A 14,267-nucleotide genomic window follows, 5' to 3' on the forward strand; every position below is an offset into this window, starting at 1 on the left:
ACTGAGCCACCAGGTGCCCCTGAAATGGTGACTTGAAACAAGGGACCAATGACCTTGTAGTGCATTCAGCTCTGTTTGGTATCCCAGTGTGCATGTGTGTGTGTGTGTGCGTGTGTGTGTGTGCGTGCCTGTGCTCCCATCACATCAGTCACTGTTTTGAATCCCTGTAGAAATCTGTACAACTGACAGTTTCATTTTGAGCTTTTGTTGTCTTTACTAGGAGCATGTCTCCCGGCAGCCTGTGAGTCAGGCAGGCTTCATTTCATCCCCATGCTGCTCCTGCATTCTGCTCATCTGTGAACACAGCATTTCTTAAACGATATCTTGAATTCTCTTCACATTTTCCTTCTAGCTCTTTATTCCCGAGCTGGTGGAGCTGACTCCAGGGCACGGCGGGTTGGACACTGCTGTGGGTCCTGCCCTTTGCACCCAGATCTCTCCACCGGCACCCAGGGTGATGGAGGCTTCAGCAGTGGCTCACCTGGTGGACAGTCTCTGAGCACCAGAGGAAGGCAACTCGGTGTTGAGGGCCATCTGTGACCTCCACAGACACTTGACTCTTTCTGCTCCCCTTCATCAAGGCAAAGGCGGGACATTATGCCGGCTCCGCCTTACCTCTCAGGTCATCAGAGACTTTCCCCCTTTTTAAAGCTGATTTAAAGTTATTTCATTGCTGGGGCACCTGGGTGGCTCAGTTGGTTAAGCATCTCTGACTCTTGATGTCGGTTTAGGTCATGATCTCAGTTTGTGAGTTCGAGCCCTGCATCGGGCTGTGCGCTGACAATGCGGAGCCTGCTTGGGACTCTCTCTCTCCCTCTCTCTCTGACCCTCCCCTGCTTGTGCGTGTGCGCGCGCTCTCTCTCTCTCTCTCTCTCTCTCAAAATAAATAATGAACATTAAAAATTTTTTTATTATTTAATCGCGATGAAGCATTGTAGGGCAGATACACAAGGCATTCCTTGACTTTCATTCTGAAAGGGGGACTTTCATTCTTCCAAGGTGGGAGAATCCTAAGTCCATTTCACGTGGCAATACACCTCACAGGCTCTGGTGCTGCTTGCATCTGGTATCATTCATTCATTCAGTCAGTCAGTCGTTCAGTCACAGTGTATTCGGCAGCTCCTGTGTGCCAGTTGCTGTTCTTGGGGCTGGGGGTGGGGGTGACCACTCAAGTAAACAAAACAGAGAAAAGAAACCTGATCTCACAGGGGTTTCCAGTCTAGTGGGGCCAGATACAAAATCAATATAGAATAAATTGGTAATTTTTTTCCCAGTGTATTGGAACGTGAGCTGTTTTAGTTGAACTGTGTGTTCAGGGACGTCCTCATCAGAAGATGACATTTGAGCAAAGACTCAAAGGAGGCTTTGGGAAGAGACGAGAAATGGGTGTTGTGGGCAGAGGAACAGCCAGTGCTAAGACCTTGAGGTCGGAGAGTGCTTGGAGAGTTGGAAGAACAGTGACGTCAGTGTGTTTAGGGCCAAGTGAGGCAGGGCAAGAGTGGGAGGTGAGGTCCAGAGCTGGGAGGAGGGCACATCACCTGTGGCCTAGTTAAGACTTTGTAAAGAGTTTGGCGTTTATTCTGAGTAAGAGTTGGTCAGTTGCTCAATATCGCTAAGCCTCAATGGTAGTAAATGTACTTACCTTGGAAGGTTGTTGTAAGGAGGAAGTAAATTAAGAAATGTAAAATGCTAAGTGTAGTGGCAGGCACCCAGGGAGTACCCAGGGATTTGCAGGTCGTACTGGTTTTGCTGCTGTTGTTCTTAGTGTGCGTAATAGGTTACTAGCTATAAACTCCTTAGGGGCAGACACTGTGTCTGTTTGTTTTCTCTTTTAGCATTTTATTCCCAGACCTGGTACAATTCATGTCAAATAGTAAGACCTCGGTCAGTATTCATTGAGTGTGGGGCGCGTGGGTGGCTCAGTCAGGTGAGCGTCTGACTTCAGCTCAGGTCATGATCTTGGCGGTTCGTGAGTTTGAGCCCTGCGTTGGGTTCTGTGCTGACAGGTCAGAGCCTGGAGCCTGCTTCGGATTCTGTCTCTCTTTCTCTCTCTGTCTGCCTCTCAAAAATAAATAAACTTTAAAAAAGTTTTAGAAAATATTCATTGAGTGATATCATTATACTTTTATTCTAAAGAAGCATCCTGAAATGGTGGTCTTAACTGGCTTATATTTAACCCTTAACTTATTTTCTGTTGCTTACAGAAAGAGAACCCTTACCTTTTGCCTTCTCCACAGGGATTGTTTTTTTTTTTGGTGTCATCATAACCATCAAAGTTGCAGTGCTGTGGTGTGGACAGAACTCGGAAGATGCGATGTCGTTCTGGAATAGTTCTTTTGTAGTGGCTGTGATGGGTCACTCAACTCCTCTCTCCTTGTGTTTCTGAACAGTGATATGGGTTCAGAAAAGTCCCTCCCTATTTCAGGGTTGTTGTGAGCACAAATGAGATACTAGATGGCAATGTTCTTTGAAAACTCTAAATGGCCACCTTAGAGGGAGCAGTAGGTATGATGCATGGTGGCCTCTGATGTCCAGGCGATGGCTGTGCTTTGAATTCTTTCTGGGGAGGACTTGCTGACGTGTGCCCTACCTCGGTGGTACCTCTCTGGGGTCTGGCTGTTGCCCGCAGTGGAGCAAAAGCCAGGGGGTGTCTTGGGTCATCATCTAGATAGGTGGTCTTTGCCTTAGGAATGTTTTTTTTTTTTTTTTTCCTAAGCTTCACAGTGGAGGTTTAGGCTGCCAGAATTAATTTTTATAACCATCTCTTCAATTTGTTTAAATGATTTCAATGTAGTTCTCTGCTTTCAGGCTTCTGCTAAAAGTCTTAATTTGTGACTAGGTCAACTTCAGATGTTATTATCAAAAGTTGATTTCAGAAACATGGCTTATATGTCCCCTTTATCAGAGCTAATTAAATTCTCCTCCCTGTCAGATGATTCTTGAGGGGACACCCATTCCAGGAAGCATTCCTAAAAATAAATCAGAAACAAGGTAACAATATTGTGACCAAAAGGGCCGTTTACGTATGTCTCTCATCATGCCTTGCTTTCCAGATACTAACTGAGCTCTTTATTTTTTGAACACTTAAAAAAAGAAGCCTCACCGTGTTTTCTGTGTTCCTTGACATGCTAGGAATAGTGCCATGAACATGATAGATGAAGTCCCTACACCCTCAGAGCTCACCTGTTTGAGAGAGGGAAAAAAAGGGTTATTTCAGATTTTGTAGTGAGGAGGTGGCGTTTGAGTACAGAACTTGGTGAAAGGAAGCAGTGAGCTATGGAAAGCTTGGGAGGAAAGCATTCCGGCAGAGGGCCCAGCAGGTGCAAAGGCCCTCGTGTGGAAATGATCTTGGCATAGTCCAGGGACATAAAGAAGGTGAGGAAGGGAGAGTGTAAGGGAGGAGGGAAGAGAAGACATCTCTGACATGGGAGGAAACTGGGTTTTACTTTAAGTTGATAGGATTGTGAATATTTAAAATTATTTACAGCTTAAATATTTTCTTCTGATACGAACCCATCTCCGTTTAACTGAGATTCTATGAAGGAATCGCCCAGTGACAGGCAGAGAACGTGGTGGCATTTTTGGAGTTTCATTTTCACTCAATCCAAAATCCCTCCATATTCCTAAAGGAGTTTGTTGGAAATTGTCTGACAAGCGCAATTACCAGGGCGAGTAGCTGTCTTACCATGCAGAATTCTGTCCGCGTGTGTTTATGTGTGAGTTCATATCCACAAGAGAAATTGAGGGCCTCGTTTCTCTGTAGTCTGATATTTACCGAGTTCTATTTTATGATCAGCCCTCAGAAGCCAGAGGGACATCAGATAGAGGTCTAATTTTCTGTTCACAGAAGCAAATGATAATTGAAAAAGCGGGGAGAACATGTCTGAAGCCTTGACCTGTCTCAGGAGAAGGGGCTGATCATTTCGCATTGTTTTGTAGCTCATCTCCAAGCAGAAACACATGGTGATTTACAGGTTAGCAAAGGGCACCAAGATAAACACTTTCCTTAGGAACATTGTCACAGTTTAAAGTCACGCAAATGAAATTGTATCTTCCGTATCTTGCAAGGTCACATGTCTCTGTGATCACCCTCCAAAATACTGAGGTAGAAACTTTCATAAAGGTCTGCTTACTGCTCTCTTCGGGCGGGCTTACCATTGTCGTGTAAGCCGATCATTTTGGAAGCTTTTAATTAAATAACATCACTTTAAGAGGGGTTTTCCTCCAGTAGAAATTGGGAGACATAGGTAAACACATCTTTAGGGGAGATAAGTTAGTTGGGCGGTCATTTCTCATGAGGAAACCTTGCCGTGGTCCAGCCAGGATGTGGAAAAGGAGGTTCCAGTTTCGATCTCTAGTATTATTTGTCGTGGCTGCTAAAAATATTAAAGTTGGTATCTTCCTAATGCGCCTCAGTTTTAAATGCTTTTGCCTCAGAAAATTCCTGTAAGTAATGTGTTGCTGAAATCAACATTATTTCGGAGCTTGGGTTTGGGGCAGCTCTTCACTAGGTGTGTTCTTGCTGGTCACCTGTTACCTGTGGAGGGGTTAATGTCGGGGTGACCTTGGGAGGCCCCCCCACGACAGCACAAGTAGTTAGGAACTCTTATTCCGCAGGAACAGCATTTCCTAGAGCCACGGCTCTGAGACACGGAGCTCATTTCCCAGCGATGGCACCACTTTTCTTACGAGGGAATAATTGACCCATTTATGGTCTTGTTTCAGCTTGTTGCGGATTCCTGTGCCAGCAGCCCTTGTCACCATGGCAACTGCAGCAGCAGCAGCGATGGCTACCTCTGCATTTGCAGTGAAGGCTATGAAGGTCCCAACTGTGAACAGGCGCTTCCCAGCCTCCCCGCCTCTGGCTGGACCGAGTCCATGGCCCCCAGGCAGCTTCAGCCTGTCCCCGCCACCCAGGAGCCTGACATCATCCTGCCCCGCTCGCAGGCGACCGTGACTCTGCCCACCTGGCAGCCCAAAACAGGGCAGAAAGTTGTAGAAATGAAATGGGATCAAGTGGAGGTGAGAACGTTTGATTGCATATGTTTTTATGTAAAGAAACCAGTGAGGTTAAGATAATGCCAGTGGTTGCAATATTGGCAGTAACAACGGAAGACCTTTGAGTTATCCTCTTGACAAAACAGGGAGTCTGAGGTTATTCCCGCCTTCACTTGTGTGTAGCTCCCTTTTGGTTACGCAAAGGGGATTTTTCAATTATGACTGTTTTGTGGGCATCAAGAGTGTAAGCAGTAAGAGGAAAAGGATGAAATTATTTTCTGGAACGATATCCGTGTATATTTCTGTGAGATCGTTTTGGATTCGGCGCAGAGAGCCCAAGGAAGGGCCATGTAAATGAACGTATCACGGACCCTCCACCGTTGACCTAATTTTCCTCAATATTATGCTTAACTCCTTGTTTATTTATTATGATTCTACTTCTGGTGCCTTGCAGCCAATATAATTTTAAAAACAGCTGCTCTCAGTGATTTCTAAAATATGTTGAGACCGCATTTGAGAGTAAAATTTCCAAATTTTATTTATTTTGGCAATAACAAATTCCATTCATTGACTCTCGTCCAGTCTGGGTTTGGCTTGTGTTTCAAGCTCATCAGAAGTCTCATTTTGAGGAATTTTCAGCAGATCCTTGAAAGTTGACATATAATCTAAATTTGCTAGCTAGGAGAGTTGAGGAGCAAATCCAAGTCATGACTTTGAGGTGATATCCATAGGGTATAATTCCGTTCCATATCTTGCATTTTATAGGGCATCTTGTGATTGTATATTATTGCAGGTTTTATAGCTCAAACGACAAAACACATAGATCCTTGTGTAGCAGTTTTAGAGTCAAAGAATGGGTGTAGAAGTTTCTCTTATCATTGTCAAAGAGACAAGGTAGCATCTCTTCTTTCATTTTCTTGGGTAATTGTAATCAGTGACCGATTTTTTTTTTTTTAATTGCCACACAATTTATCAAGGCCATCTTCAGACCGCAGGGCAGTGCTTGTAGCCTACCCAGCAAAACTCTGGACGTGTTCTGATTTCAGACTTCTAACAAATGCCTTGAAGTTATGGTTTTAATTCCTCTTGGCTGAATGACTCACTTCTTGAATGTGAACTAGATTTGATTCTACATTTGTCAAGGAAGTGTCCTTTAAAGAAAATTTCTCCCCAACCATCCATTTCAATCTATTTATTTAAAGACCTCCTGTCCTGTAGTTGGTAAACGTAAAAAGAAACGCCTCGTCTTCTTGTCATGCTGTAATTTCTGAGGCTGTTTCAAGAAGCGGGTTAAAAGTTGCCAGAGGAAGGTGTGAATATATTTGGGTTTCTCCTTTCGTGAAATAGTGATGCTTCAGAAATGTGACACTATTTGAAGTCTTAAGGGACTGAAATTGTTGTAACAGTTGTCTGTTGACACAAATTTAACGAGTCGGGCTTCCATCTTTGAATATCCATGGTGGGCTTACTTTCTGGCATTTGACTGTCAGGCCTTCTGGGGCATATATTCTCAGCATTGGGTGTGGGTGGAGGTGCTGAGAATTTCTGTATTGTTCTCAGTTAATTCAGTGATGATGGACACATATAATACCACCCCCTTTAATGTTTCTTTATTTTTTTTGAGAGAGAGTGAGCACAAGTGGGGGAGGGTCAGAGAGAGAGAGAGGGGGGGAGAGAGAGAATCCCAAGCAGGCTCCACGCTGCCAGCACAGAGCCCCACGCAGGGCTAGATCCCATGAACTGTGGAGATCATGACCTGAGCCGAAGTTAAGGGTCAGACACATAACTGACTGAGCCACCCAGATGCCCCTCATACCCCTTTGTTTTGACTCTACTGGGTGAAGACAGTGCTCATGGCATGAGGAGTAAATGAATAAGTTGGTCAGAACCACCCCATTGGACGCAGCTCAAGTGTTCACAGTGTGTTTTCTGATGAACACCATTATTCTCCCCCTTGAACTCCCTTTACGTACATATCAGTGAAGGTGTAGTCCATAGGGGGAAAAAAAAATAGGCAGCTTCCCAGTCCCCTGGCCTTAACGCATACTCCTGAGACCCACCTCTGCACAGGGCAGGGTCACCCAGACTTAGCGCTTCTTGCCTACTGTTCGTTTTAAGGCTCGCTCTCCTAGTTAATGCTTGCTGCATAGAAGCTCGTCCTTAAAGCCTGTCCTCTGGTTCTCCAAGCACTGAGTCCCAGACTGAGCATAGAGCAGAGGCCACTGACTGCTCGCTAAATGGAAGACAGCGGGGAGTGGACCCCTGCAGCGTCCTGTTCATCAGTCATAGCGATCTGGGAATTGGTAGACGGCTCTCAGGAAAGCTTTGGCATTTCAGGAGACCAAGTGGCAAAGCTTTCATTTTCTTTTGAGTCTGTACCATGTCACCTGTCTTCTCTCTGTCTCCACCTCAGCGTCACCCAAAGGTAGCTTCTGGAATTTTGCTTTGTAATATTATCATGTGTGATGATCCACCCTGATAACTTGTTTCTTCCTTTTTTTCCCAGGTGGTCCCAGATATTGCCTGTGGGAATGCCAGTTCTAACAGCTCTGCCGGTGGCCGCCTGGTAACCTTTGAGGTGCCACAGAACACGTCGGTCAAGTAAGAAAACTCGCAGTTACAAACCATTAAGATCGATACTGTGACCCTATGCTGGGTTGTGTCTGTCCATGTAACTGGTCAGTCCAGTGAGAGTCATGAGCAGAGTTCCATGTGTAGACGTGGCCTAAGTGGCTCAAAATCCAGAAGGAGCTATTTCAGGAAAGAATGTTGCAGTGGGGATCCTGTTGGGTGGAGATGTGGAACTGGCTGGGATGAGTAAGGTGCGAGATAAGAAACCTTCACTTCCCAAGTGACTTTTGCTTCCAGAATTCTTTGGTGTCTTACGATTTGAATGGGCTGTTGGTTAAATTCATGTGCATCATTTGCCCCAATTTAAAATCCAAACATTACAATTTTATCTGAGAAGAAAGTGTTTTGTTTTGTTTTTATTTATTTACTTTAATTAATTAATTTATTTCTGAGAGGGAGAGAGAGGGAGAGGCAGACAGAGAGGGGGACAGAGGATCCAAAGTGGGGTGTGTGCTGACAGCAGAGAGCTTGATGTGGGGCTCGAACTCACAAACTGTGAGATCGTGACCTGAGCCGAAGTAGGACTCTTAACCGGCTGAGCCACCCAGGTGCCCCTTGTTTTGTTTTTAAACTTAAGCTCTTTCAAACTACATTACTGCCCATGGAGGCGGGCAGGGATGGGGAAGAGGCAAGGGGTCTGCCCCTGCCGTGTGTCAGGTGCTCTGTGTCACTAGGGAGTGGGGTGGAGCCAGCCCTGGAGTGACCCCATCCCGTCTCCCACTACTCATTCTTCTCTGATGCTATTACCTGCCACCCCCCCCCCCCCCCCCGCCCCCACGTAGCCAAATGGGAGTTTGCTGTCCAGTCTTCAGGGACTTTAGAAGGCCGAGGGACATGTGACCCTGGTTAACTAGTGCTCTGTATCAACTCCCTAGTAGGGGGGCCGTGGGCACTTTGGGCCTCTTCTATTCATACAGAATTGTTTTTGCCCATCTTGCTTTCTTTTTTAAAATGTTTATTTTTGAGAGAGAGAAAGAGAGTCAGTGTGAGCAGGGGAGGAGCAGAGAGAGGGGGACAGAGGGTCTGATGCAGGCTCTGCACTGTGATAGCAGCAAGCCCGACGTGGGGCTCGAACCCACGAACCGTGAGATCACGACCTGAGCCGAAGTCAGACGCTCAACTGACTGAGCCACCCAGGCGCCCCTGCCCACCTTGCTTTCTCAACAGTGGGGTCCCTGAAATGTTTGGAAGGGGGACTTTGTTACGTTGCCCCTGCGTCCCCTCCCCCCGGGGTCTTGAACTCAGTGTGGTGGCGGAAGAGTCAGAATGGGCAGTGTACTTCGCACCAGGAAGAAGTCCCCGCGGGGAGAAAGGTGTGGCATCTGAGGCAGCTTCCAGTGCTACCAGCAGGGGGACCCCGGTCCTAAGTGTTTCATTGCTCATAACACAGATGATCTGTGCTGGTCAGAGCTGGCTTTGGGGAGGATCAGTAGTTTCCTTTACGTGTATGAAACCATCTCATAGTGCTTTCTTTTCTGGGTCATATTATCTTTCTTTCATAAGCCTTTCCAAATAGTTCTGATCCTCTATCCCTTTAAATACTCTACCTGCCCCCCGATCAGCTTGAAATTCTCCAGGCCCCTTCTGGGCTTCAGGACAGGGCAAAAATAGCAGGTTGACCCAGGCTGAGTCATCTCTGCGTGCCCTGAATCCACCTGCAAGAGTGGCTAGCCCCTGTGTACTTACATTTATTCACGAATTCAACCTTTTACGAAACCCCGACTGAACACCCAGCCTCAAGCCAGGAGCTCAGCACTTAGTACGCCGATCTTCTCCCGAAGGTGGAGACCTGGTTTTCTAGGAGCACAGAGGAAACAAGGGACAGCTTCCGGGCGGTGGGAAGGTGGTCAGGGCAGGTCTCAGAGAAGAGATGACCCGTGGGCTAATAAGCCTTGCAGAATGTCACTTAACCAGGCATGCGAGGAGGCAGAGGTCGGGAGCTGGGAGGGAACCTGGTTGGGGAGGGACAGTGGGTTCGTGTCGCTGGAACGCTGGGCTGCAGAATTTGAGGCTGAAAGGGGAACTGAGGCTGAGGCAGATTTGCTTCCTAGCGTCTCATTCTTGGGACTTTACCCTGAAAATAAGAAGCCAGGAGAGGCCTGGAGCATGGGAGGTGACACACTTTTGCTTACGTTGGCAGCACAACTCAGGTGGCCATCTGGGGATGCAGGACACATTTGTAGTAAATTCAAGCAGGACTCATATTGTGTGGATGTGGAAGGATTTGCCTCTAGAAGAACTCAGTGTACTCTTTTATTCTTTTTTTTTTTTTTTTTAATGTTTATTTATTTTTGAGAGGAGGTGCGGAGGGGCAGAGGGAGAGGGAGACACAGAATCCGAAGCAGGCTCCAGGCTCTGAGCCGTCAGCACAGAGCCTGACGTGGGGCTCGAACCCACAAACTGTGAGTTCATGACCTGAGCTGAAGTCAGACGCTCAAGCGACCGAGCCACTCAGGCGCCCTAACCCTTTTATTCGCGATGAAAATTGTTATTTGAATGTGAGTTTTCTGTGGTATATTTTGAAGCAAGTGGGAGACCTTTGTAATGATTTCCTGAGACCTTTGTGGATGTATGTATATGTCATTTTATTTTTATTTTCGACTTGGATGGACTGGTTCTAAGATGAATTTTTCTGAAAGGGACTTTTGGTTTACTTCACCCCCGTTTTCAGAATTCGGCAAGACGCTGCGGCCTCGCTGATTCTGCTGTGGAAGGTCACGGCCACGGGATTTCAGCAGTGCTCCCTCATAGACGGACGGAGTGTGACTCTTCTCCAGGCGCCTGGGGGTCTGGTCCTCTTGGAAGAGATGCTCGCCTTAGGGCACAATCACTTCATCGGTGAGTTATGGAAGTCTGCCCGTCAACACATCTGATTCCACCCAACCTTGGTTTGGTGTTTAGAGACAGGGCATTAGGGCATTTTGCTCAGATAATCTGAGTTCTGGCCATCAACAAAATGTCCTCCATTTTCGAGGAGGTTTTGCTTAAACATCCAAATTGATTTATAAGGTAGCATCTCCTGTGTGGCTCGATATGGAAAAAGCATGGGCTCTGGAATCCTGAGACTGTACGTATCCCAGCCCAGGACAGAGCGTCATAGATGTGTGATCTTTGGCGCATAATGTTCTGAATCTGCTGTCTTTTTGACTCCAGTCTGCAAGATGCTGGACAGGGTACAGTGGGCAGGAATTGTGGGCAACTTCAGGCACCGAATGTTGGTGTCTCAGAAAAAACCCTGTTCTCCCTTGATTTACACCTGACCTAGGGCCCGGGGCACAGCACCTCGGAAGCGACTGGCTACATCTGAGCCTCTGACTCACAAGTGACTTGAGGACTACATCTTCCCCCCGGGCTCCTCTTCTTCACCCACCTTTCCCTCCTGGGTCACTTTTGACTTTTCACTTTCTCGAATAGTGTCAGTCTGCAATTTCACCTGCCCTAAACGACCACATGCCCGATTAGCCCAATTTTCAAGTTCCTCTGCCCTAGAGTAGAAATGGCCCTCGTAAAGTGTGACCCCCCACTCACTGCCTCCTGCCCCTCCCAAGGGCGACATCTGGGCGGTTTCCAGAGGACCCTTCCCCTGGTAGGCATTCTGACTGTACCCTGTGTTGCCTTCACCCCTCACCCAGCGCAGAGTATCTTTGGGGTTGGAGCTTGTAACCCCAGCCCCTCTGCAGGCAGACATCGTCAGCTGCTTTATTAGAGCTCCTTGCATCTGCCACCTCTACTCAGACGGGAGCTCAAGTTCAGACTCCAGCCATCCCAGTCCTATGCGCCCAAGCAGCCCCTTGCATCCTGCTGTTTATACCGCTCCCTGTCTGGTCATATATGCTAACAGTCCTCACCTGGAGAGGGGCAGTGACAGCGTCTCTCAGGGGTGTTGTAAGGGTTCAGTGGGATAATGGGTGTGAAAGTGTAAGTTACAAATGTTAGGGATGATTCTAGTTACTTTCTCTAGCTTGTTCTGAGAGACCCTAAATATTTTGCTAAATGAAATGGAAAAGTATATGAAAGACATATTCTCTAAGGTGTATATTGGATCCAAGTTTCATAATGAAGACGAACTGGTGAAATGAAATGCTCGGCTCCATATAATTTTTGTCACTTTTTCATTTGATCGACCCTCCTCTGGTAAGAAGGCTGTTTCCCAGTCTTTGGAAATCCAGCTGTGGAGTGGTTGGGGGATGTTACTGGGTGGAGAGCTTGGTGTGGGGAACGGACATACTGGAAAAAGAGTAGGGTATTTCATTTCGGACTGATGTTTGTCTGTTCAGATAGCTGTTGGATTACAGCATGATGTAATATTGTCCAAGTCGAATCTGAATTTCACTCCCCAAAACATACTTCCCCGTCTGTTGTAACAGTTCATCTCAAAGGATATAGTTTGTGTATTTTGGTAAATAGTTTCAATTTTATTTCGTATTGATTTTGTAAGGTTTTCTTTTCAGTGGATTAAGCTGTCCTGTGACGTGGAGCTAACATTTCACAAAAACATATGTGCTGTCATCACTCTGTAAAATGTCATTAGTGTTACCGGAAGCTGTCCATTCTAAATGTTAGCTTACCTTTGATACTATGTTTAGTTGTAGCATAACTATAACTTGAGACTGATGTTGGGGTTAAGGGTAGAGATTAATAAAGAAGGATTTTCTAGCATTAGTATAATTTTATACCCTTAAGATACAAGGAATTATATGAACTCTAACAGAATTTGTGCTCATTTTTCTAACAATTGCATGGCAGTGTATTGCTCCTTACAGGAGTAATTTTTGAAAATTTAATGTGGTATATTAATAACTAAGGAATTTTTTTCTCAAAAATTATACTTGAGGTGACAGACGATTTTGAGATGAGGTGATGGTGATTTTGAGGAACATGCTTTGTTTCTCTAAGCTGCTATTTTCCATTTGGAAAATTTGTGGTCTGATGTCTTTTTAAATTTCATAACTCGAACACATTCTAAGTGCTTTGGGCGGCTTTGTATTGGTGCTCACAATCTTCTAGTGTTATTCTCTTTCAGGATGGGGCCAGTCTTGTCCCAAGCTTTTTCTGAGGAAGAATGGCTACCTTCCTCCCAATGGACCACAGGCTGCCACACATTGCCGGCTCCTTCCTTTACGAGGTCTTTTTATCTTAAAGGAGCCAGATTTACCTTTTGTAATCATCGTGGAAGTCTTATGTTGACTGCATTGATGTGTGTTTAATGTTCTTTTTAATTTTTTTAAGGCAGCTTCTTAAAGTGATTTATTTTTACAATACTGGGCTCTCTAGACATGAATGCATTTTAGCTAAGAACCAAAAGACCATTCTAAAGAGTACAGAGCCTCCATCGACAGATAAACAAATGGGATGCCAGTGTGGGTGGGAGAAAACTTCTGCACCAAAGGGCCAGTAAACCTCCAGACTTGTGGTGCTCTGTTCTAGTCACTACCACTCCTTTCTAGAGAGAGAGGCACTTGCAGGAATTGACTGTCCCCTCTCTGCCCTTCATTCTCAATTGGGTCCACTTACAGAATTGATGACCAAAGGTCTTTTAATATTTCTTGTTAATTAATATATTTATTTTTGAGAGAGAGAGAGACAGAGAGACAGAGAGAGAGACAGAGACAGAGACAGAGAGAGAGAACATGAGCAGGGGAGGGGCAGAGAGAGAGAGGGAGAGTGAGAATCCCAAGCAGGCTCCATGCTGTCAGCACAGAGCCTGACTTGGGGCTTGATCTCACGAATCATGAGATCATGACCTGAGCCGAAACCAGGAGTCAGATGCTTAACTAACTGGGCCACCCAGGTGCCCCTGTTGCTCTGTGCAACAGAGTAGAAGAGTCCCTATGTGTTTTTGGGAGACAAACTTGGTCATCGTCACTGGCTTTACACAAATATCCTTTTTAAAAGTTTATTGCCAAGACCCTGTTAATGTTCTACATGGTCCAGATGATGATGTACTTATATTTGACCTATTTCAGTGACACTCCATTGAATTAAATTTTTTTTGATGTTTATTTTTGAGAGAGAGAGTGCACAAGCAGGGGAGGGGCAGAGAGAGAGGGAGACACAGAATCAGAAGCAGGCTTCAGGCTCTGAGCTGTCTGCACAGAGCCCGATTCGGGGCTCAAACTCACGTACCGCGAGATCATGACCTTGAGCTGAAGCCAGACTGAGCCACTCAGGCACCCCCCACCCCCGCCATTGAATTTTTAAAACAGATTCCTTTCATTGACATTGCCTTACGAATATTTATACCCTTTGATCGAAAGAAAAAGATGATAAAACATTTCACAAAACATGTAGCTCTTCCTTCTGTGCCTCAGTGCATCACCTTTCCCTCCATGTTGTCACCCAGTTTCAATGCTTCTGCCCGCTCCTTAATCATCTCTTTGCTTTTCCTAAATGTGCTTCTTTCAACTATGTTATTTGCTTTAGGCACTGTTTTGAGGTCAGTCACTAACTTGCCTTTTGTGTCGCATTGTCTGCTCCATGGCGAGCAGCCCTGGTGCTCAGGAGCTTACTGAGTGATTCATCCGCTCCCTGGTTCATGGCCCCAGATAGGAAGGGATTCATGGTTCCAGTTGTATTTCCATGATAAGCAGTTGTCGGTCTTGTGTAAAGTACTGTTTTTGTTTTTTCACTTGGGGTTG

General features: G+C 45.9%; 1 protein-coding gene and 1 non-coding gene across 2 annotated transcripts in view; one reads left to right on the top strand and one right to left on the bottom strand.

Annotated features, from left to right (window-relative positions):
• The window catches only part of DNER (delta/notch like EGF repeat containing), a 321,726-nt gene that overhangs the window by 132,061 nt on the left and 175,398 nt on the right, over positions 1 to 14,267 (top strand). The window contains exons 2-4 of the mRNA XM_047873611.1: positions 4,726 to 5,022; positions 7,505 to 7,599; positions 10,301 to 10,467. Of these exons, the coding sequence (XP_047729567.1) occupies positions 4,726 to 5,022; positions 7,505 to 7,599; positions 10,301 to 10,467 (559 nt within the window). The remainder of the gene's footprint in view (positions 1 to 4,725; positions 5,023 to 7,504; positions 7,600 to 10,300; positions 10,468 to 14,267) is intronic.
• TRNAR-UCG (transfer RNA arginine (anticodon UCG)) lies at positions 8,684 to 8,768 on the bottom strand. The gene has a single exon. It is a non-coding gene; the product is annotated as a tRNA-Arg (tRNA).

The sequence above is a fragment of the Prionailurus viverrinus genome, chromosome C1 (assembly GCF_022837055.1).
Source record: "Prionailurus viverrinus isolate Anna chromosome C1, UM_Priviv_1.0, whole genome shotgun sequence".
In the NCBI taxonomy this organism is placed as follows: domain Eukaryota; kingdom Metazoa; phylum Chordata; class Mammalia; order Carnivora; family Felidae; genus Prionailurus; species Prionailurus viverrinus.